The sequence below is a fragment of the Ictidomys tridecemlineatus genome, chromosome 7 (genome assembly GCF_052094955.1).
Source record: "Ictidomys tridecemlineatus isolate mIctTri1 chromosome 7, mIctTri1.hap1, whole genome shotgun sequence".
NCBI lineage: Eukaryota > Metazoa > Chordata > Mammalia > Rodentia > Sciuridae > Ictidomys > Ictidomys tridecemlineatus.
The window spans coordinates 128862447-128886728 of NC_135483.1; the positions used below are offsets into that span (position 1 = coordinate 128862447).

Here is a 24282-nt window from a genome sequence, read left to right on the forward strand (position 1 = left end):
ATTTATCAAGACACCCCCCCACCCACTGTAAGTCAATGAACATCAATATTTAATATTGAATAAAATTAAAGACTCAGTTTCTCAGTTGCATCCATATTTCAAGTGCTCAAATCAATATGTCCTTGTGGCTACCATATTGGCCAGAACAAACATAGAACATTTCCATTATCACAGAAATTTCTGTTGAATAACACAATAAACCTTACAAGCCACAGAAGGAATTCTCTCAGCCTTCTCATTTCATGTTTTACATCCCCCTGTGAGACTGTGAGAGCAGTGAAATCAAGGAGGGGGTGTTGTCATCTCTGAACCCAAGCTCCTAATCGGAGGCCCCGCAGGGAGGGCTGCTCACAAAATATTTGCTGGAAGATATGAATGTTCCCTTCTCTTTGCTCCTGTGGCATGTACCCACTTCTGTCACAACACTTCAGCATACTTTTCTCCACCCTCCAAAAAATCTTTAGTGTTTATTGATTTTAAAAAGTAATATAGAATAACTAAAAGATGATCAAAAAAATCAACCCATAATAATCCCACCTGGATATGACCACTCAGCATTTTGGAGTACACTATCTCCATTCATTTGTTTAACAAAGAGATGTTTTGTTGTTTATTGATGAATATTTTGCATGCAATAAAATTCAATATTTTCATATGATGTATGTAAAATGATTCAGGTTATCACCTCTATAATTGACACAAAGTAGTTTCATCACCTCGGAAAGGTCCCCATCTGCTCCTTTGTAGTTTCAACTCTCTCCCCACCCACCTCTGTCACTGATAAGAGTTCTGTTCCTGTACTTTCAACTTTATAAGAACACAGTAAGTAGGGTTTGGGTTTTGTGTTGTTGTTGTCGTTCGAATACTGGGGATCAAAACCAAGGCTTCTACCACTGAGCTATACCCCCAGCCTTTTTTGTTTTGTTTTGTTTTGTTTTTTAGTTTGGCCTCTGTCAGTTAGCATAACTCTTTTGAGATTCATCCATGTCAGTCATTTTTATTGCTCAATTGTATTCTATTATATGGATATACCACAATCTGTTTATTCAGCCTATGGTTGATACACTTTTGGGTTGCTTCTTACTTTGTCAGTTAAATAAATAGAGCTGTTATAAATATTTGTACAGTGTGTGTATGTCTGTGTGTGTGTGTGTGTGTCTGTGTGTGTGTGTATACACGCACAAGTATTTTCTTTTCTCTTGGGAAAACTCATAGTAATTGGATTATTAGTCAGACTATATACACTAAGTGTATGATGAATTTTATAAACTGAGTTCTACGTTTTTGTCTTCTTACCAGCAGTTTGAAAGTTACCGTTGCTCCAACATCTTCACCAGCATTTTGTATTTTCCTTTTTATTTCCTAGTTGAAGCCTTCTAGAGAATATGTAATAGCATTTCACTGTGGTTTTAATTTGCATTTTCCTTATGATTAATGATGCTGAACATCTTTTTGTGTGCTTATTTGTTGTCAACACCCCCACCTGTGAAGTTGTGTTTGACCTTTTTGCTCATTTTTAAATTGGGTTGTTTGCTTTCTTACTATTGGGTTGTAAAAATTCTTTATATATTCCAGATGCTGGTACTTTGTCAGAATTGTTCTCTAAAATATTTTCTCTCACTTATAGCTTGTGTTCATTTCCTTAATGATGTTTCTTGAAGAGCAATTTTTAACTAAAGAATTAAGAGCCTAAGTTCCTGTCATATGCTAAACTTTGGCCCTGGAGATACAACAAGGTCTAAGATTTTAATAATTTTTCCTTTTTATTTTTTGACAAAATTTGGATCTTGTGGTTTCTGACCTACTTTTCTACCATCTTATCATTCATATTTTCACATGTTAAATATCATTTGAAAACATCTGTAATATGTACTACAAAGTGCTCACATGGCTTTATCTTAACTTATATAACCACCCCTCTCTGTATTTTGGCATGTTTATGTTGATTCCCCTCAAACAAAAAAAGAGTCCCACAATTCAAGAGGCTGAGGCAGGAGGATCACAAGTTCAAGGCTACCTTCAGCAACTTAGCAAGACCCTATCTCAAAATAAAATAAAATTTAAAAAGAACTGGGGTTGTAACTCAGTGGTAGGTGCACTGCTGGGTTCAATCTCCAGTACTAGCACCAAAAAAAAAAAAAAAAAACTGAAGAGAAAGAAATACAAAATTACACTCCAGAAACCTCTGTACACATCTCCAATTATTTTCTAAGTACAAACGCTTATAATTACCAAGACTGAAACAAAGGCATGGCACTTGCTTATAATCATCTCTTCAGAAGAACCACAGATGTCTTGAAGCAAAGATCTTGTCTTGCCCTGATTGTCATGCCAGCATATAACAAAGAGCCTGTCACATTGTAGGTGCACTGTACTTACTGGAGGAAGGAATAGAAAGAAAAAGAATTCACCAAAACACCCTCTGCCCTTCTTCCTGTGAAAGAAAATGAGAGCTTCGTGCCTTCTGTAGCTATCTACTAGCCTTCCCAGATGAAGGAAAGAAAAGCATTTTCTTCAAAGAGAAAACTTGCCAAGCAGATGCAGGTTGCCAAAGAGCTGGGTGACAAATCCTGTTGCTGCTCAGCAATGCCCTTAAGGGGCCCCACCCCCTCCCCGTATAAAGCTGGGGTGCTGTGGGGCAGACGCAGTTGGCACTTGGCCTCCAGAGCACCAGCAAGGCACTGGCAGGAGCTATGGCAAACGAAATGCAAGAAGTACAAGTTCTGTTGTCCCCGCTGAAAGGGGGCCATCCTCCTGCAGGTAGGCCCCCACCTTTCTCTTCTGCAGATGCTGCAGCTGCTGCCCCCTCCCATCAATGCTCAACTGGAGCACCCCAGGAGAGCAGAAGTTCTCAATCCACCCACTATGGCTTTCACTTCCTGCCACTTGATTTCCTCCTATGCTTTTGATCCTCAGCTTGTGCATAAAACCACCTGGTGATTTGTCAGACCCCCCCCCCCATTGAATCAAAACCTACAAATCTAGGGGAGTATAAGGCATTCTGTGGTACTCATGGACAGGAATAGTTAGGGAAGGTGAACCTTCCCAGTTATAGGTTAACTGTGACCCATCCACACCTGGATGATTTACTACTATGGAAACTTTGCTCCTTAGAAGTTACAGTTCTCAGACTCAGTCTCCCCAAGATGCCTGTGCCTCATCTGACTGCATACCCAGGCAAACCAGCTTCCACACACAGGACAGCAACCACATCTTTCCCTCCTCAGGCTTTAGGGCTGGGAAGTGTCAGCAGGGATGTACTTTGCCTGTCAACAAGCTGAGAAGCACTTTTTAATAAGCACACAAGGATTGAGGGTGGAGGGTGCTAACTGGAAAAGGTAGCTATCAAGGTGTTTTGCAAAGTACCCAGAGTTGTCTTTTTTTTTTTTAACTTATGCTATTTATATCAACACCCTGGAATATAGAAAATGGTTTTATTGTACTTAACCATATGTTCATATAGATTGGCTGGGATGTACAGGTCTATTTTTAGTTGGTTTTTTGTTCTTTCAGCTCCTTAAGAAAGACCTTAAAAGCTTGGTCACTTTGTGATTGCTTTCTCTATTTTCAAAATCTAGTTATTGGTATAATTCTTTGGTACCTCCAAGCCCAGGTTATTTCAATTATCTTTGCTGCAGAGGGTGATGGTAGGTATAACCTTTGCAAAGAATCCAAATCAGACACAGGTTAGGGGGGGTGGCACATGTCTGTAATCTCAGCCACCTAGGAGGCTAAGGCAAAAGGAGTGCAAGTTCAAAGCCAGTTTTAGCAACTTAGTGATACCCTGTCTCAAAATAAAAAAGGGCTAAGGATGTGGTTCAGTAGTTATGCAGTTATGGGTTCAAACCCCAGTACAAAAAAAAAAAAAAAAAAAAAAAAAGCAAATACAGTTCAACATGTTCTGGTGGACAGCCCAACTGGAAAGTCAAAATCCTTGTTATGGCCTTCCAATACTAGACACCATGCCCTGATCTCCTTTGGCAGACTACTGCCATTTTATATTTGTAATTGAATTTAGCAATATTTAACATTACGTTTAAAGGTAATGATGCTAACTAATGATCCAGGAACTATATATGCAAATTATTGGAAGAGAAACTCATTACATAGATAACAACAAAAAATAAAGAGACCCCATTCTCTTCTCACCACTTCAACCTTATAAAAATGGTTCAGCTGAAACCTGATTTGCTAAACTACATTTATGCACAAAGAACATAGAGATAAACTTAACTAAAGGAAAGTTTGAATGAAACCACCGGGAACTTTCTGTCCCCACCACTAATGATTGCTAATTACTCTGTATACATAGCACACCATGACTCCATCAAGCATGTCACAATGCCTCTGGCATGACAATTAATTATTATGAACTGTGACACTACAGATAAGAGGTTTTGGATAATTAGAATGGAGATGAAGGCAGACTTTTGCTTCCCCACTGAGCACAAGAGAACAAAGAAGCCTCATCCTTCAGCCGGTCTCTCACTATGTATTTTAAATCTAAACCGGTTTGCGATAGTGCAAAATTTTATTTATGGAACAAAAATAATTAGGTGCCAAAATCCCATTAAATCTTCACCTGATTTTTTTAAGCAGGAAGTCAGCGCGATACGATGAGAAAGGTATATCAGGGCTTTTGGAATCAGACCTGAGTTCAAACTTTGCTTTCATTCCACACCTCTGAGTCTCCATGTTCTCATCTCTGAAAGAGAGGTAATAAACAACATCAATCTGATAGGATTGGCGTGATGATTAAAAGAGTTTATGTAAAGTACCTGGCCCAAGAAGATTGACCCCTTTGAAATGGAGGCTTGGTAAAACACATTGCAGTCAGCAGAAATGATCATTCCCAATTTCAAAACAGCCTGATGTCAAAGCTGCATTAGGCACTCCTATAGTAGTCAGGAAGAAAGAAATAGCAGCGGAACAGATCCTTGTGGCTGTCCCATCATAGTTAAAAATGAAGCCACTCAGAAGTCAGCCAGCTGTAACTCTCCCACCTACATGTGGAGTGCCTACCAGTTTATCTTTCATGTATATGAATATAATATATTGCGGCTCTGTTAGCCCTGATTATACATTTATGCTGTGAAACAGACTACATTAAACTTGAGGTGGCCTGGGTTGCAGGAAGCATGCTTTGAATTTCCAGCTTTTTTGATTTGCCTCGCTCTTAGTTTTATAAGCACCCCATTATAAGAACAGCAGTACCAAAAATGTGTGAGTTGGAGGTAGCCATGGGAAGCCAGATACATGATGAATAGAAAGAATAGCAGTTGGTGAGTTTGTCCTATATTCACTACACTTTTTAATTTGATTTAAGCCAAATGAATCAGAGCTATCAGAAGGATCTCCAATGAATCTTTAGAGCAAAGTTTTCTAGTTCATTAAAGAAAGCAGAAAGTTTAGAGGCAGGGGGTACCATCCAGTGTGAAACTAATGCAGAACCTGGGGAATGACCATACTGCCTAAGGACTGGTATCATTTTTTAAAAACAAGCAAACAAAAGTCTTGATTCTCTCTATTCCATCTGCTCAACTTGTAGACGTTGGAGAGGCACAGATCTGTGAGGTTAGAAGAGAGGGGTTACAAGCCCCACTGCCCCCAAACATCACAGAGAAGAGAGGTCTGATGGCTGCAATGAGACTACTGCCATTTGCTCAAAGCTAATGTTGCACCCAGCACAGCACAGCAACTGCCAGACATGTGGTGGATGATGTTTCACAGAGGATCAAACAAAATCAGCAAGATTGAGTAACTTGACCAAAGCCACACAGCTGGGGGGCAATGAAGCTAGGATTGGAAAATAAACCAGGCCTCATGCCAAATTCCTCTTGCTCTAAAGTTCTCTCTCTTTGCTCACAGCTTTCTCTTGAGGGTTTTTGGGGCCTTGATTGGCAACCAAAAATTTGCTGATGAATCAACTGTGAATGCAAAGTAAACATTTTGCAAACATCTACCTTTCAATTAAAATCTGCAAATGAAAGTTCTCAGTCCCAAGACAGAGTTTGCATAGAGCTTTGTGTCGTTCCACTTTTTTGCATACATTCATCATGGATTAGTGAAGGAAAAGCCCAATTTTTCTCCCAGGCTTGTTCTGAGCTTAGCTACTATCAAAAACTGTGCAAAATTGGAAAATTATTATATAGAATTTAAAACTGCAAGGTCTAATTTCAAAAGTTATAAACTGCCAAATCTACCATAAAAGTACAATTCTTACACAGAGATGGGAAAGAAAAACTTGAATATACCCAAGTAAATTTAGGTGTCCTAATGAAATCATCTAAAAGAGTAACTCTCCTACCTTTTTTTTTTGCCTTTAGTTCATTTTAGCTTGGGAAAGAACATAAAGTCTTACCTTAAGTATTTATATTCACATCTGTACTTAAATCATGTTAAAATGTTCAGTCAATTTCATATTTTACCTTACCCAATTCTACTTGGTCTTCCATAAATGTTCAAAAGACAATGTAGTCTCAAACATGGAGTCACATAAATGATGACAAATTTAAACGAATTGATTTGGATACAGTGAGACCTTGAAAAAAATCCCTTGAGTCGGACTTATCTGGTATATGGGAATTGGACCAGCATGTGATGGTGTGGGATTGTAAATGCTGGTTCATCCTGATCTGGGGAGACCAGTGTGACCAGTGTTCCCAGCACAGATTTGAAGATGACCCTCCCACAAACAAGCTCCACCTGGTTCCGACGCCCCTTGTAGACAGGGCCTCAACCTGTATTTCATTCAGTGCATCCATCCTCAGTGTGGGGATATGGTCTGCTGCCTCCTTCTTCGGTACATGTGTGACAAGGGAGATTCCCTCCCAGAATAAGGTAGGTATAGGAACTTTGTTCTAGAAATCCAAGGTCTGGTTTTCTAATGCTTCTAAATCATTAAGTGAGCACTCCCAAGTCTGTAACAGAGGATGCAAAGACTGCTGAATAGGAGGAGGAATCTGTTGGGGAGGATTTTTAATTCCTCCCCTCAAGTGTCTATTCTATTGTTCTTAAGAATGAAGCACTCTCTGGTTTGTGTTTCCTTAATGTCTTTTGGTATTTATTTCTCTAAGTGCCCTGTGTTGTTTCTGAAGGAAGGCACGTGATAGATTTTATTTTGTAGGTAGATGGGAAAAGTTTGAATCATGATAAAGATTTTATAATAAAAATCATCTAGTTTGACTTCTGCCAAATTCTCCAGAATTCTCCTAAGGTGTTCATGTCAGGAGGACATCTTGCTCTCAACTTTAATACACTGAGGGGCAAGAAATATTATACCAGGTGATATCTTTCATACTGAATAACACAAACAGTTACCTATGGCCAGACCCTATCTTTCTGGCAATTTCATTATTTGGTCTTCATTCACCCCTCTGGAACAACACAAAGTAATCTAAGTAATAATAACTACTAATTATTAAGTGCCTACCATGTACCAGGTGCTTATATCACCTCTATTGTCTAGAGCTGTAAGTATTATTCCTTTTTGAGAGACACTGAAACTGAGCCTAAGCAGAGTTTTAAATATTTCACTCAAGGTCACTGCACTCATTGGTTTTTCATTACTGTTATGAAATACATGAGACAGGCTAACTTTATAAATGAAAGAGTTTCATTTAACTCACAGTTCTGGTAATTCAAGGGCTTGACCAGGATTAGCTCTGCTGTGGAGAGGACCTTATGGTAGGTGTCAGGAGCACCTGTAAGAGGGAGAAATCACATCACCAAACAGCAAGTAAGAGAAACTAGGATCTCTTTCAAGTGCACCCTCTCAGTGAACCTAAGGACAGCCCCTGGGTCCCACCTCTTAAAGGTATTACCTCCCAATATTGCACACCAAGGACCAAACGCTCAGCAAGTAGACCCTTAGGACAAACTCAAACCATATATTCAAGCCATAACAGTCACATAGCTTGGGAGTAGAACTGTCTGACACTACATGATATTTCCTCACCGGGAAACTACTCTTCAGCCCCAACATGGCAGCCCTTTTGATCTTTGAAGATGATAACCTAAGCTCCCTTGAGCCTTTGCTTCTTCAGGAGTGATTTTACTGGATTCCCTAGTTCCTCATGGGACACAGTTCCCTTCACTTTGGTCCATCTCCTCTGAAGACCCTCAGACCATCAATGTCTTTCCAACTGAATGAGTTTCAAACAAACTCAGTATTACAAAGGCCTTCTCATTCTGAGCTTCTGCTTATTTTAACATAATAATTTTGCTTCTATGGTTGGTGATAATTATCAGTCCAGGCAGAAGAAAATGTGTAGAAACAATAGCATCAGGGAAAACAAAAGGAACGCTAACAAGAAAATCATTACAGAGCACCATATTTGAAAACCACTTGTCAGGGGAAGAATGGAAAGCACTGTTGGGGGAGTACTGAAACCTGAGCCCAGACCTCTGATTTGATTCTTGCTGGCAGAATAGACAATGGTGCAGTGAAGGGGCTGAGGCACCCCCTTGAACATTCTTCCTGAGAAAGCCCACCCTCTGGTTTACTTCACCTGTGCTCCAGGCTGTTCAGAAAATGCGTTTCCATGTAATCTCACTTCTATTGCTGATGACTTTGTATGCTTCTTTTTAAATTTTTTGTTTTTGTATTCTTAAAAAATTTAAAGCAGATTTTTCTTTTCCAAAATGAATCTAACATTATAAAATTCTACAAAGGGGCTTATATAATCCATTTTTTTTTATAAAATATGGCGATTTCAGTGATTAAGTAGAGTTTATTCCGTGAATACAAGTATGGGTCAATAGTAAGGTATTCATTGATGTAACAACTACATTAAGGGGAAAACTCATATGATCATATCCATGAATTCTGAAAGGCATTTGAGAAAATTCAAGATCTAGTCCTTATTTTAGGTCCAATAAAATAATAATAAAAGGATAGTTTCTGCTGGGCACCTATAATCCTAGCAGCTCAGGAGGCTGAAGCAGGAGGATTACGGGTTCAAAGCCAGCCTCAGCAACAACAAGGTGCTAAGCAACTCAGTGAGACCCTGTCTCTAAATAAAATACAAAATAGGACTGGGGATGTGACTCAGTAGTGGCGTGTCTCTGAGTTCAGTCCCTGGTACCAAAAAGAAAATATATTTCCTTAATATCTTGACATATATTTACACAGGGAAAGAGAGTATGAGCAACCAAAGTACACAATATGTTTAAAGAGAAAACATTAAAAGCAATCCCTTAAAAATTAAAAAGGCAATTTGGGAATGTAATTCAGTTGCAGAGCCCTTGTCAAGTGTGTACAAGGCTCTAGATTTGATCACCAGCACTGGAAAAAAAGGTAGCGGGTGAAGGCAAAGATATCCACCATTGTCAATATTTAACATTATTCTAAAGGAGGCAATATTATCCTTTGCAGACTATATAATTTTTAAAAATCTGAACAACCTGAAAGAATCTACAAAAAAAACTATGATGAGCAATAAGAGACTTCAGTAAATCCTGTGTATAAAATCAAAAACTTTAAAATAATAACAATCTGTTAGAGTAATAATGGAAAAATAGACCTCCATTTATAATAGCAGCAATAATAATAAAATTAATAAAATAATAAAATGCTTAGACAATGGAGCTAATCATAAACAAGTCACTGAGGAACTCCTGAGAGGATGTGAACAATGGAAAAAAAAAACATTATGTTCTTAAACAGAGAGCTACCAGAAATGTAATATGAATTTTCCCTTTCCAAAAAAAAAATATATCATCAAGATTATTTATTGAGAATGGGCAAACTATTTCTAAAGTTCTTATGAAAAATGAGTATGAATAACTAATAAAATTCTTTAAAGGAAATGTAACAGGAAGGGATTAACAGTTAAGTAGTGAGATACAAACTGGTACATCCTCCATGATGGGCAATTTGGCAAGATTTAGCAAAATTCCAAATGCACATATTCCTCAGAGCTATCTGGATCACTTCTCAGAATTTATCCCACTGGTAAACTTGTGCTGATGCAGAAGTATGTGTATAGAAGGATAGGCACCACAGTATTCTAGTGACAACAATGGATTAGAAACATAAGTCCAACATTCCCAAATTGGCTAAGTAAACACAGAACATTCATATAATGGGATTCTTTTAAAAATGTGTTAAAAGGAAAGATACTCAAGGACTGGGGATGTAGTTCAGTGGTAGAGCACTTCCCTAGCATGCTCCAGGGCTTGGGTTTGATCCTTAGTAACTCAAGGAAAAAATTTGACACACAGAGAAAGATATATTAATGGTTATTTATGCTCAAGTGGAAAAAAATGAAGAGGCTGCAGAACAAGGTGTGTCTTATGCTACCATTTTTTAAAAAAATAATACATAAAATATCTGTGGATAAAGACATAAGAAACTTGCAACATGAGCAGTATCTAGGGAGATGATCTGTGAGGTTGGGAAATAATGGTAAGAGGGAGATCACAGACCTTTTCAAGACTTTTGCATTGTGTCTTCTATATGTATCACATAACCGAAAGTAATTAAATAATAATTTCTAAATAACAGTGATGAAGCCAAATCACTAGGGCATTGAGAAATAGGAGAGGTTCTCTTTATTTTTCACTTTATTGGAACTAGTCACAGAAAATTGCCCATGTGGCATTTCCATAAAAAGAATTAACAAGTTCAAACAAATCAATGTCCATTTAGCTATTTCTCATTTGAGCTTGTCAGATTTTAGATGTGCAAATTTCCTGGGAACTGAGAAAAGTATTTGCTTTGACTTGCAATCTGAAATGGGTTGTTCATTTCCAAAAGTTGATTCCATTCGACATTGTTAAACACTTGAATTGCTGTTAGGTCATCTGTAGCCTAATTAACACTAATTGATCTCTTGAATGGCAGGATTATTAATGCAGTTTAATTACTCATTAGAACCTCTGAATGAGGCCAATGTGGAGGTTTGGGGTCTGGGCTGGAAGGTGAGGAGTATTCAGTGGAATTTTAAGCACCTCTGTTGAATTAAATGCCTGTTAGCACTGTGAGTTCTGACTTTTGGCACATCCCTCAGAATCTGACTTTTGAAAGCTTTGGTTGGGAAAAAAAAATGCAAGCCATGCAAAAGCTTTAATCTCATAGGAAAACCAAGGGTCACATTGTATTGTTAGTTGCTATCACAAAGAATGTAATTGGTTTGATAACAAGAAAAAATGTTTTTCAGTGAAATGCCTAAGGGAGTATATTGTTATTCTCCTCCCCAAAACTAAGGTGTAACCTTCTGCTTTTTCAACCTCAGTTCCACTTCTTTGAGCATAAACAAGCAGACCTCAGCCCTTCCTCTGCCCCCACCTTTTATCCCCAGAAAATATTTTTTTCTTTTTATTTTGTTGTTTTATATGAAAATTTAGAACTTTAATAAATAAGTTCAAAAATATTTTCAAGTCTAAATCCATACCTTGAATAACAAAGCTGTTCTAACTTTCATGTTGATGCTTGTTTATAGTCAAAGCTGGAAGGATGCGAATTCCCAAAAAACAAGAAATGGGTGTCTTGGAGAGACATTCCAAAAAAACAGGATTGGAGAAAACAAGGTAGGGGTTGATAATTTCTTCTGCCTCCAGAAGTAGTTTTAGGGCAATCCTCTATGCACTTGAAGGCAGCCAGTTAGAGTAGGGTGGGTGTCATGATTGATGGTGACTTGGGCAGTAGGGTGACTACCAAATGAAGACTCTCTTCTGGGCTCCCTGAATGACCTACCATCCATCCTCCTCCTCTCAGCAGCCAGCCCAGCTGCCTCCTACTGACTTTTTAAGGTGTCCAAGCTTGACACACACATCCCTTTACCCTATTTTCAGATTAGCCTTTAAAATGTCACTAGGCTGGCCTATTTTCATGACATGCTTTCTACTGAAGGAAATCTCCTGAATTAAAAATAAATGGCTATTTTTGTTTTGAATTCACCTCTCAATTATTTAAGCAACTAATGGCCGATATATCTGGCATAGCTGGAAGGCATATAGATTCTGAGGCTTGTCTGCCCTGGCTTTTTCCACCTTGACCTTGACATAATACACTATTCCCAGAACCCAGCAGAGAGGGGTGGGCTGAATCCCAAGCACAATCAGCCCAACCACTCTACATCTTGTTAAGGAAAATGAGTACATTTCAAAAAGAAATAAATTGGCTCCTCCAAGTATCTCAGTGATGGGTGCTTCAGAGACTTAATTTTAAAATGTTTTCTATAGATCGGTTGATGAGTGATTCAAACAGAGTTAATGGAATGACGTTCAAGGCACTGCCCTCCATATCAGAAAGAGAATATGGAGGAAGTATACTGGATTTCTTTGGCCCTTTTCATATAAAATTGTTTTCGAATCAATTTTCAAGGTTCCCTCCCCCCCAGTTTATAGGAAGGAATTATTTTAGGATCTCTGCCACATTAGAATGAAATACTGATTTGCTCCCATTAGCAACAAGCCATTTGTTTTCTTGATTTCAGAAAATAACCATCATCTGAGGAAAGTGAAGCCCTAAGTTCTTAAAACTGTGGAGGGAAGCATGCTCATTATTTATCTTCTGACCCAACATCTAAAACAGGTCCTAGAATAGTGAGTGCCTGCTGTAAATGATACCAGACAGTTGTTGAATCACAAGCTAGTTGACTTAGGGAGCCTATTCTGTTTCTAAGGCCTGATTCAAGCATAAGCCTTGATTATTGTGACACTGGTTCTCAGGCCTGAGCCAGGAGCTCAAGCACTGAAGAAGCTGGGCAGGCAACCTGTAGAAAGGTCTTTTCTCTGCACCTCAGAAAATGGAAATTTAGTATTCATTCTAACATCAGTTGAACAATTCAGGCAGAGGAATTGGTTACCGAGTAATAAAGTAGTGATTGGAACCTTTTTAAAAATTCATTTGTTTTGTAGTAGTCATTGAAAGATGGGAATTGGATTACTACAGACTTAAACAGCAAGAGGACTCTCTATGTTGCCCTAATTACCATGGACAGATTCTGGTTATGGGAGGCTTATAGAATGGGGGAAGCATTTTAAAGAAAAATAAGGGACTCTTAGAAATATGAACTGGCTAGGCCTCCTCCCAGGTGCCTTGGAGGAAGCCTGTATATTGACAGACCCAGATTCATCAGCTGCATTTACTCCCCGTAAATCCTTTCTGCTATTCACATGTCCTACACAGGCATGTACACCAGATAGGAGAGTCCCATTTTCACAGACAAACACTTTTCCTACATCTTCTTGTAGAATAACTTTTTAAATTATCATTATTGTTTTTAGTTGTTGATGGACCTTTACTTAATTTATTTATATGCAGTGCTGAAAATCAAAACCAGTACCTCACACATGCTAGGCATGAATTCTGCCACTGAGCTACAATCCCAGCCCCAAGAATAGCTTTGTTTTAAATATTTTTTAAAATATATTTTATTCATTTATTTATATGCAGTGCTGAGAACTGAACCCATTGCCTCACACATGCTAGGCAAGTGCTCTACCGCTGAGCCACAATCCCAGTCCCCCAGAACAGCTTTTTTCTTTTTTTAAATATAGAAAATAAATTGTTTAAGAACCATCAGTGTCCATTTTCTAATAACTTCTAGTAACCAACACAAGTCATCCAGATGAGCAAACACAGACTTCCCTTCCAGACATTATGCTTCAGACTCAGCCTGATTGAAACCCTCCCACAAAATAACTTGGCCTGAGAGAAAGAAGCCAGACACAGAAGAGTATGTGCTATAGATGGTTCATTTTATGAAACACAAAAACAGTCAGAACTAATCTCTGGAGCTGTAAGTCAAGGTAGGTGTTATCCTTAGGGGCAGTTGGTTTGACTAGTGTTTATAGTCTGTTAATATTCACCAGGCTATATACTTACAACATATGCATTTTTCTGTGTGCATATTATATTTGAATGAAAAGCTAACAAACAATTATAATATTAACTTGGACCACAAAGTTTATTGCAGCACGTGGGTATACAGAGGCAGAATGTGTGTCTTCTAGATGTCGCCAAGTCAAACAAACAGCCATCCATATAAATCATTTAGCTCTTCAGTGCAAAAATTTTAAATCCTGATTGAAGTTTCCTTTCATCTTCACAGCGCCATTGCAAATGTTGCCAAAATACAGACGCTGGCAGCCCTGAATGACACACTGGACAAGGTGAGTGTGCATAAGGTGAACCACGTGATACTCCAACCTGGTATTTGCCCAATGTGAGCCAGCCCATGACCACTGAGGTTTTTCCCAGCCTAGTGGTTTTTGATGTTCTTGTGGGGAAAAAAATCTCCTCTTTGTGAGAGGAACATAAAATGGTTAGAGTGAGAAAAGCTATTTCTCCCAAATTCCTAAATAAAACATTTCAAAAAATAAGGAACTAAAGTGAAAATCATGAAGCTGAATGTGCAACACTTTCTCATGCCAAATATTTCTGGAAAACATTGGCATGTTTTTATAAAAGATAACCCGTGTATTGGGAATTCAGCAGTTTTTGATCTTCCTCCCATCTTGGCATCCCCCCATGGAAATATTTGATTTTAGGGTCAGGTGGGTAGTGAAGGGTTACTTGGTTTAGGGCTGGAGGAAGGCTGAGTATATCCAGTAAGGTCTGTTAATAAAAACAGTTGATCACTACCATTTTTACTTCTATATCCTGAATTTCTTCTAAGTAGCTCAAGAAACTCAGAAAAACCTCACCAGGTAGATAGCAATTTGGTTTGTTGGATTCAACTGTTTGTTTGTTCCTAAATGTTGTCAGTAAGCTTAGTGGGGACCTTTATTCTACGTCTAAGAGGCAGGTACATTATATTCAAGGTAATAAAGGACTATTCTTTCTGCTACTACACTTTAATTGAAGGGAAAGGCCCGGGTAGCTTCTGTAGAAGAAAGACTTGCTGTGATAGGGAAGTTGAAAACTTCCCCCCACATATCTGAGGTTTGATCACGTAGTCTGAAATAAATCAGTATAGGCAGATTAACAGAGAAAATGTTATATACAATTATGTACAATGTTATAGCATGCATAAGGGCATCACAGGGGGAGAAAGTGAGTATCCAAGACCCCAGTGAGGCTTAGAAACTCATGCACCTGCTGCATAGGGAAAAGGGAGATGGAAATGTGGGCAATTTCAAATGAGAATAAATAATTTTTAGGGGAGATGAATGGGTCTGAAGAACAGAGAACAGCTTATAACAAAGTCTGTCAGGGCTCTGGATGTGGCATGAGCTCTAATCTTCCTTCCTGCAATATGCATCAATCTCCACTGGATGATAAGACAACTGGGGAAGGGATTCACAACTGAGAACTTTCTGGAAGATCAATGCTATAGAAAGTCAGGGGAGCCTCAGAGAAATCTCCCTGCATTAGCTACTTTCTAGGTTCCTTGAGTCTGAGTAACCAACATGCTAAAGGGCCATACTTTCAGATATTGTTTTGCCAAAATCAGGGGATAGAAACTGTGCACCTGGCCTCAGGGGTCTCCATTTGGTGCCTTTGGCCACTCACTATCAGCTCAGCCTTGAACAGATTACTTATCCTGTGCCTCAGTTTCCTCCTTAGTAAAGTGGCAGTAAAAAAGAGCATATAACTTGCAAGTTTGTTGTGTAGAATAAGTGAGTTCACACACATGAATCTTTTAGAAGAGTGCTAGGCACAGAGTAAGCTCTGCACCCTCTGTTAGGATTAGTAGCACTTGTTTTATGGCAGTGAAATGAAAAAGAATGTCAAAAATACATGATGTCACAGGTAAGATTGTATAGAGCAAGATTTTGATGCTGAGCTATAGCCATAGTGTTCTAACATGAGAGGGCTTTATTCTTCCAATCAGAGATGCAGGGAGGCCGTAGGTGATTCTGCTACCTGGCTTCAGAAGCAGGTCTGATGGAGGATGCCCTGTCAGGGTAACAAAAGCTGCATGCACCTGCATCTCATTCTCATGTTGCTGAACCTCATCCTTAGGGTATCAGAATGTCTCCTGGCCTACAATATAAGGCAGAGTCTATATTGTACTTTTATAGATATTTATGCTAAAGTCTATAACATAGAGGGTTCTTTCTCTTTCCATAAAAAGTATCACTGCTGGCCCAGGTAAGGTGGTGCATGTCTGTAATCCCAGTGATTCTAGAGTCAGGAAGACTAGACAGGAGGATGACAAGTTCAAAGCCAGCCTTAGCCATTTAGCAAGGTCGTAAGCAATTTAGCAAGACTCTGTCTCATTTAAAAAAAAAAAAAAAAGTAAAAAGCTCTAGAGATGTAGCTCAGTAGTAAAGCAGCCATAGGTTCAGTCCACAGTACTTAAAAAAAAAGTATTACTTCTTTGTTTCAAAGATGGAAGGCAGGAGAATCACAAGTTCAAGTCAACCTAGGCAACTTAGCAAGACACCATATCAAAATAAAATAAAAATAGTTGGGGATGTAGCTCCGTGGTAGAGTGCTCACCTAACATGTGCAAGGCTCTGGGGTCAGTCCCCACCACTGAAAGGAAAGATAAAAATAAAATCCTCTCCCCCAGATAATAATAATAACCAAATTGTATTTAGAGAACAATGAGATGGTATGCTATTAAAAATGCTTTTAAAGCAACTATACTTATTTTAAAAATCCAAACTTGGCCACTCAGCTCAGTGCTAACTGGAGCAGGATGATAGCTCAAACTGTGCAGATCTCTGGTTAGGAGAGCAGGTCTGGCATCAGCCACAACCTGCTTGATTCCTGTGCTGGCTCTGTCACTAACATCAGTGTGGCCTTGGGCAAATGGAATGTGATTAATAGTATCTACTTCATAGGAATATTATGAGAATAAAAGGAAGTCATATAATACATGCAAAGTAAGTACTTCATACAGTCAGCCCTCAGTAAGTTGGCTTCTATTCCCAGGCATGCATCTAGCCTTCCATCACTTGGAGCCCCAGGCACAGGATAAGGAACAAACATGTGGAACAAAAATAAGTTCCAAGAGTATCATAAGTGACTGGCTTTAATGTGGAAGTGGGTGTGCTAAGTAAAGAAAGAAAAATCTCCCCTGAATCCATAATTCAGCCTGAAGCTTAACAGGATTTCATAATACAACTCCCTCAACCTGGGGTTGAGATGGGCTGACCACTAGATCTGCTGAGATCAGTGGTTGTCAGGGTCTGGGGTTGAGGAAGGGACCAGCTGCAAAGGAGGGAGAGAATTTTGGGAGGTGATGGAATAGTCCTGCGTGTGGTGGTGGTCAAGGATTGTATGCACTTATCAAAATTCATAAAGTGGTACGTTAGTATGGGTAAATATTGTGAGTAAATTATGCCTTGATTTTTAAAACTGAAAAAAGATACTACCTAAACTATTTTGGCTGATACAAAAATATAAAAGATATAAAAGATAAGGAGATAGAAATATAGATCTAAATCTTTTGATAGATTTCACCTTCATGATAGTGCTTTCCCCCTATAATATATATAATCATGGAGACCTAACAATATAAATTGGCCAGAAGAAATACAAGAGCAGAATTGAGGACGCCTGAATTTATTAACATTCATTTACACCCTCAGCTACAATTATGTCTATTCCCAAGCAACCATGTTATTCCTTATTTCTATTTTAAGAATGTAAGAGTCTAAAACAACCCCTATCCATAAGATGGCATCAATCATTCAGTTATGACAAGAAATCTCTACCTGTACTCTATTCATCTCTGAATATCTTACTTTCAAATCAACTTAAGGTTTAGGAGATTTGGGAGATTTAAAGTAATCCCCAAAGGGCTGGAATTGTACAAATCTAAGAGGGGAACAGCCTAAACTTCCTTCCCACAATTTTCCCACTGCACCTTCCACATAAGACTTTTTTCTTCCAACCAGCTACACTTCTTCCCTCCCCACCTCTCCAACCACCCATTCCCCACCTCTCTATCCCTAAACCATAAGAGGATTCAGGTCCCCCACTGGCTGACCACATGGTGTGATATTCCTACAGAAAAAGGGTTCTGGAACCTGAAATCTCCCTGGTCTGAAAAATCTGGGAGACCTAGTCTTAGACTAAGTTGTACTACTTAGAAGTTATTTAACCTTTTAGATGTCATGTGTCTCCTCTGAGATATATAGTTGCTCATTTGCTTAAAAAAAAAAAAGAAAAGAAAGAAAGAAAAAAAGTAGGGCTAGAAGTGAAAGAGAATGATACTGCCAAATATATTAATTCTCTGAACAGTCATGGAAATTAAATTTGGCAATAGCTGTGTCGCTTCTAATCACGTAAAAGTATCCAGTTAAAACCTTAGTAATGGAGGGGGGTTATAGCATGGAGGTGGAAGTTTGGTAAAAGTTTGGGTTACTTTTTTCAAGTTGCCAGACTTTGAGTCACCACCCCAAAGTCAGTGAGAGGCATGTGAAATGGGATCCTGGGGGAGAGAAAACTATCAAAGACATCTGCAAATTTAAAAAGGTTCTTCTTGTTCTGTAGATTAACATCACCGTAGGAGTATCCTTGAATTTCATTGACATGAGCTGAATGTTTTGTTTTAAGCACTTTGCTTAACAGAGTGTGGAAATTTAAGTGCCAACATTGGAGTTGGAAGTTAACACCCTGGAAAGATGAATGGGAGAGCGGCAGTCTGCTCCTACTACCCAATGTCAGGCTCTAAAACAAAACCTGCTGCTGATTTTCTTACATCTAGAATTTCCTTCACAGCTCCAGTCATAAAAACCTTTATCACACTTCCTTTGATTTTTGTGCAAAACTAAAAATATGGGCCCTGAGGTCACAGCTCCCCACAATGAAGGTAAATTCTCAACATGGGAGTTTCTCTTAATCTGCTTTTCAAGTTCAATATGTTGCCCCTGTGATGAAGCCACAGCAAGGCAGAGTCCTCACACATACAGAGCCCTGGGATTCTTCCTCTTCTGGGGTTCTATTAGATTTCTTGCCCTAATGAATCAAACATGAAACACCTTTCGTTCTGCAAACACTATCATTCTACAAAGGCTAATGAAGAAAATTCCAGTTAATTTGCCAGTCTAAACCAAGCCAGCTGGTTGTAGGTTGTACTCTGGAAAATGAAGTCTACTTATGTCTAACTCAGACTTGAAAACCAAACCTTCCTATCTCTATTGATACAAAATCTACAGAAAAGATTTATGCTTTCAGGGAATGAACATTTTATTTACAGTTTCATCAATTTTGATGTAAGATGCTTTATGGATAAATATAAATATAATGGATAAATATACAGACTCTCTACCCACAGCACAAAAGCCTTCTACATTAGGATATCCCTGGTGGATAGGGTCAAGGAATGAAAAAGAGAATTTGAATCTCCTGTTATATTTTCAAGAGTTGTTGTAAAACTCTCTTATTGGATCCCAAAAACCTCTACGCTTGTGACTTAATAATTATGAGCACCTTCTCTCCACCCCCCACACTTTCTCTCTCTCTTATTTATTTGTGTGTGTGTGTGTGTGTGTGTGTGTGTGCGCGCGCGCACACGCGCGTGCAAGGGAAGGACTGGAGATTGAACCCAGGGTGCTCTACATCCCCAGCCCTTTCTTTTTATTTTGAGACAGGATCTCACTGAATTGCCCAAGCTGGCCTCAGACTCCAGAATAGATGGGACTATAGGCATGCACCACCATGCCCTACCTATAGGCAGTTTCTCTAAGACTCTTATCTTTAGCAAAATTATTTCCACTTCTAAATTCTTTTGATTTTTACTTTTTTCCAAAAACTTTTCCAAACCAATTCACAGATGGCCAACAGGCCCTAGAGGCTGCCTTGGTCATCCAGGCATCCTAACCTGTGGCACTGCCCTTCTGAGAAGCAGTTGAGTTAAGCAATGCTTCTAGAACTTCAGTTAAATGCCTTTGTTAAAATATAATCCTTAACTCTCATGCACCACTGATGGTAGTGTAAAAATGGGACCAACACTGAGGATCATACATTTAATAAAACCGGATTGCCATAGGAGCCAACATTTCCACTTCTAGGTATACAATTAAAAGCTGAAAGTGGGGACTTGAACAGATATTTGCATACCAGTGCTCATAGCAGTATTACTTGCAATAACCAAAAAGTGGAAACAACTCCCCAAGTTTCTGTGGATGGTGAATGGATAAATATACAGGCACTGAAATTTAATTCAGCCTTTAAAAAGAAGGAAATTTGCATACATACTTTAACATGGATGAATCTGGAAGATATTTTATGCTAAGGAAAATAAGTCAGAAACAAAAAGGAAGTTGCCAGGTACTTGGGACAGGAAGTTGCTTAATGGGTACCAATCTGTGATGATAAAAGAGTTCTGGAGATAAATGGTGGTGATGGTGGCACAATAATGTGAATGTATTTAATGCCACCAAACTGTCCATACAATTTAAAAATGGTTAGAATGGTCAATTTTATGTAGTATTTTACTACGATTTTTTTGGGGAGGGGAGCAGATCCAAGAGATTGAACTCAGGGCACTCAAGCCACATCCCCAGCCCTATTTTGTATTTTATTTAGAGGAAGTGTCTCACCAAGCTACTTAGTGCCTAGTTTTTTGCTGAGGCTGACTTTGAACTCACAATCCTCCTTCCTCAGCCTCCCAAGCCACTGGGATTACAGGCATGCACCACTGCACCTGGCTTACAATTTTTTTAATTTAATTTATTTTTGTACCAGAAATTGAACCCAGGAGCATTTAACCACTGAGCCACATCACCACCCCTTTTTATTTTTTTTATCTTGAGCCAGGGTCTTGATAAGTTGCTGAGGCTGGCTTTGAACTTGTGGTCCTCCTACCTTAGCCTCTTGAGCCACTAGGATTACAGGAATGGCTACCATGCCCAATCAATAATTTTTTAACATGACCAAAAACAGTGTAACCTGTAAATTGTAGAGATCATCTTGGAGATTACCAAATAACAAGACTGAATTAAGCAGCAAGTGAGTTCTAACACACTCTCCTCCCTTCTCCTTTCCTTTCATACTTCCACCTGTCATCTTTCATACCTAAAGAACCACAATTGACATGTGGCTTTATCCCTTTCAGCCCCAACTTGCCTTGCCCCACCTCACCTTGGCTAATTGCCCAGATCTCTGTTATATGAAGCTGTTTTTTTTTTACTTTTTTCTCACCCCTCTTTTACCTTACATTTGACCTTAATTGTCAAATTGTTCTTCCCACCTGGAATCTCTTGAAAGTGAGTTAAAGCTAAGCTGAAATAACCCAGTTTGAGACTAAAGACACCCAGTCTGGAAGCATACTACTGAAGTTGGTGACTTCTTAAATCTCCTCTCATTCTAATGTTAAAAGAAATACAAAACACTCTGCCCTTACCACGCTGCAAAATGCATGTCTTGTGCACTGACGATAACTCATCTGACAAAAAGGAAAAAGTTCCTAATGCCTTTTCAGACTCTGAAGCAACATTTGTGACTAATACCTCAATTACTGAGTTCCAATCTGCTAGAATGTCAGCAGGGACCATCCTTGGGCTTAATTATTATACAACTTGTACCTGCTTATGGTAAAAGAAAAATAAATAGAAAAATACTGATAAGACAAAGGAAAAGACAGAGTTGCCCATGATTCTACCCCCTTAGCAGTAACCATTATTAACAATTCAGTGTATATTCTTCCAGTATATTTAATTTTTTAAGACCAAGAAGAAAGGCCTTCTTAGAGTCAAGTTTCACATAAAAGGGACATCTGTGGGCCTATAGCTTGGGCAGGGATATTTGAGATGAGATGTAAGACACATGTGTTTTCCCTGGCTTAGACGAGCCCAAACAAACCATAAACAATGTGATGCTTGAGGTCAGGAACAGTTTATCTCCCCCTTTTATTTAATTAGAGTGTCAAGGAAAATGCATCTAAGCTCTATAGTTATAGTTATAAGTTAAATTCCTAGCAAGCTGATGCACCCCTTCCTTGCTGGCTAAAGGGATGTCCTTAAAGTACTTGCTTTAGTCAGCTTTTTTGCTGCTGTCACCAGAAGACACGACCAGAACAATCATAGAGGAGGAAGAGTTTATTTAGGGCCTCACAGTTTCAGAGGTCTCAGTCAATAGACAGCCAGCTCCATTCTTCTGGACTCAAAGTGAGGTAGAACATCATGGCAGAAGAGTATGGCAAAGGGAAGCCGCTCACATGCTGATCAGAAAGCAGAGAGACTCTACTTGGCAGATACAAAATATATACCCCAAAGGCACGCGCCCAGTGACCCACCTCCTCCCGCCACACCCTACCTGCCTTCACTCACCACTCAATTAATCCTATCAGGGGATTAATTCACTAATTGAGTTAAGACTCATAATCATTTCTCCTCTAAACCATCTTGCCTTATCTCACACATGAGCTTTTGGGGGATACCTGACATCCAACTATAACAGCACTTTTATGTTGAATTGATGGACTTGGAAACCAAAAACTGGAATGGACCCAAAAGATTACTGGGTCCAAATTCTCCTCCTAGGAAAACTACCGGTGAGGTGCATAGCAACTCTGGGCATCCTTCCCATTTTAGGTTGTCCTTAATGTGAATTCCAAAAGGTCTCTTTGTTTCATAGGAAATTGTTCATGTTGTCAGAATATCTCAGTCTGTGTTAATTTGAATCCATTTAAGCCTGTTTCCTCATAGATGTCTTCCATGGAGATGACTAATAAGGACTTTGGTTACCTGAATCTAGTACGTCATTCCTTGGTCTTCTCTTCATGAAGCAGTTTAGAATGGACTACATGGAATGGCCAAAGTCATGCCATTTTTAACCTTATAAACAGCAATTTCATGCTTTGACCTAATAAATAACCATAACTCTTCTTAACTTCTTTCATAGACTCTTTATTTCTGATTTTTTTGATAATGGAACCCCCTGCCAGGACCTTTTTCAATGTTCTGGAAGCCTTCTTATGATACTAACCCATATATAAAAGCTAGTGTCCAAATAATTGTTAATATTACAAAGCACCAATGCAAATATAATTAATCATTTCTATTTTTTAAACTGTTACTTCAAGACATAAATATAAGTGAACATGTATTATATAGTCTCACATATCATATATTTTATAATTTTAAAAATTCAAGACAAGTTAAAGAGGGAAAAACCACTTTAACATGTTTCCATGGATCCAGGATGGAAATGGTATGGAAAAAAAGAAGTATCATATAACAAATCAACAAAACTGTGAAATTCCCAACCCGCTTGTATTGCTTTCTATGACTTTAATATTTCATGACCAAATATGTCTAATATGATATTTTTTCTTCCCTTCTCACCTTTAGCTCAACCATAAATTTCCAGCCACAGTGCACATGGCACATCAAAAACCCACACCTGCTCTGGTGAAGGTCACTCCACTGAAAAAGATCTACATTATTCAGCAGCCTCGGAAATGTTAAGCTAGGACATGGGACGTAAAATACATCCACCTGGCCACCTGCTGCCACCATGAAACAGCTTAGGAAAAAAGGACCAAAATTGTCCATAGGCCTAGTGCACTTGCTTGGTAAAGAAAACAAGTTTTGTATCTTTCCTTTTGACTTTAGATAATAAAGCATCCAAAACTAGAAATCTGATGCATTCTTGTGACTCTTTTTGGTGCATGTCAGGATCCCATGGATATTTACACATATAATTCCATAGAGTAAGTAAAGAATCCAGAACACTCAACTATTCCACTCCACTACTACCACTGCCCTGGGTCAGTGCTGTCCTCCTGGTGACTGACCCCAAGTTGTTCCAATCACACTGAGTTTTCCTTGCCGGAAAAGTCTAGTGTGGAGCACTCTGAGCTTTGCAAGGGCCAATGTTTTATGTAATCTTAGGTGTGATTCTTAATCTGTATGTTTTAGGATATTCAAATTGTCTCTTGAAGTGAAATGTCTTTTCCTTTGTCCAATTCCCCACATAAATACAGCTTGTTTTGAAGATTTAGTAAGAAAAAATGAAAAAAGTTAAATTGATTATAAGCACATTTTTCTTCTGCCAAGCAAAGATGAAATGTAAAACTATAGTTTCCACAGATTTGCTGACAGTCTCCCCAAAAGTTAATGCTCTAGAATTAAGAAGGAGATTCTGGTACTGCGCAGCATTGCTGTTGAACTGTGGGAGTTGATTTTTTTGAGTTGGGATGGAAAAGGAAGTATTGCTATTGCTGAGCCTGCGCTAGCTCTCCTACCCTGCCATCGCAGACACACACGTGCACACACATGCACACACACACACAAACTTCAAACACTTCATGTCTTCACATGTGAACAGCCAAGGGCATCCTCAGATGATGGTAGGGAATAGCCCTATTCTTTCTCCACTTTCTTTCTCCTCAGAGGTTAGCTGTCACTCACTATTCCGCCATTCTGTAC

At 38.8% G+C, this 24282-nt stretch overlaps 1 protein-coding gene across 1 annotated transcript; it reads left to right on the forward strand.

The window, feature by feature from the left end:
* Positions 1-2645: 2645 nt before the first annotated feature.
* Dapl1 (death associated protein like 1) lies at positions 2646-23491 on the forward strand. Its single transcript, XM_005315775.5, has 4 exons — positions 2646-2760; positions 11445-11532; positions 14061-14121; positions 23203-23491. The coding sequence occupies exons 1-4, from the start codon at positions 2694-2696 to the stop codon at positions 23317-23319; spliced, it is 333 nt and encodes a 110-aa protein (XP_005315832.1). The 5' UTR covers positions 2646-2693; the 3' UTR covers positions 23320-23491.
* Positions 23492-24282: the final 791 nt, after the last annotated feature.

Bases quoted from the DNA above. Each gene is read 5' to 3' on its own strand.
- Dapl1 (XM_005315775.5), top strand. From the start codon at position 2,694: ATGGCAAACGAAATGCAAGAAGTACAAGTTCTGTTGTCCCCGCTGAAA. The intron at 2,761-11,444 runs GTAGGCCCCCAC...GCTTGTTTATAG, and splicing joins AGGGGGCCATCCTCCTGCAG to TCAAAGCTGGAAGGATGCGA. The intron at 14,122-23,202 runs GTGAGTGTGCAT...TCTCACCTTTAG, and splicing joins TGAATGACACACTGGACAAG to CTCAACCATAAATTTCCAGC.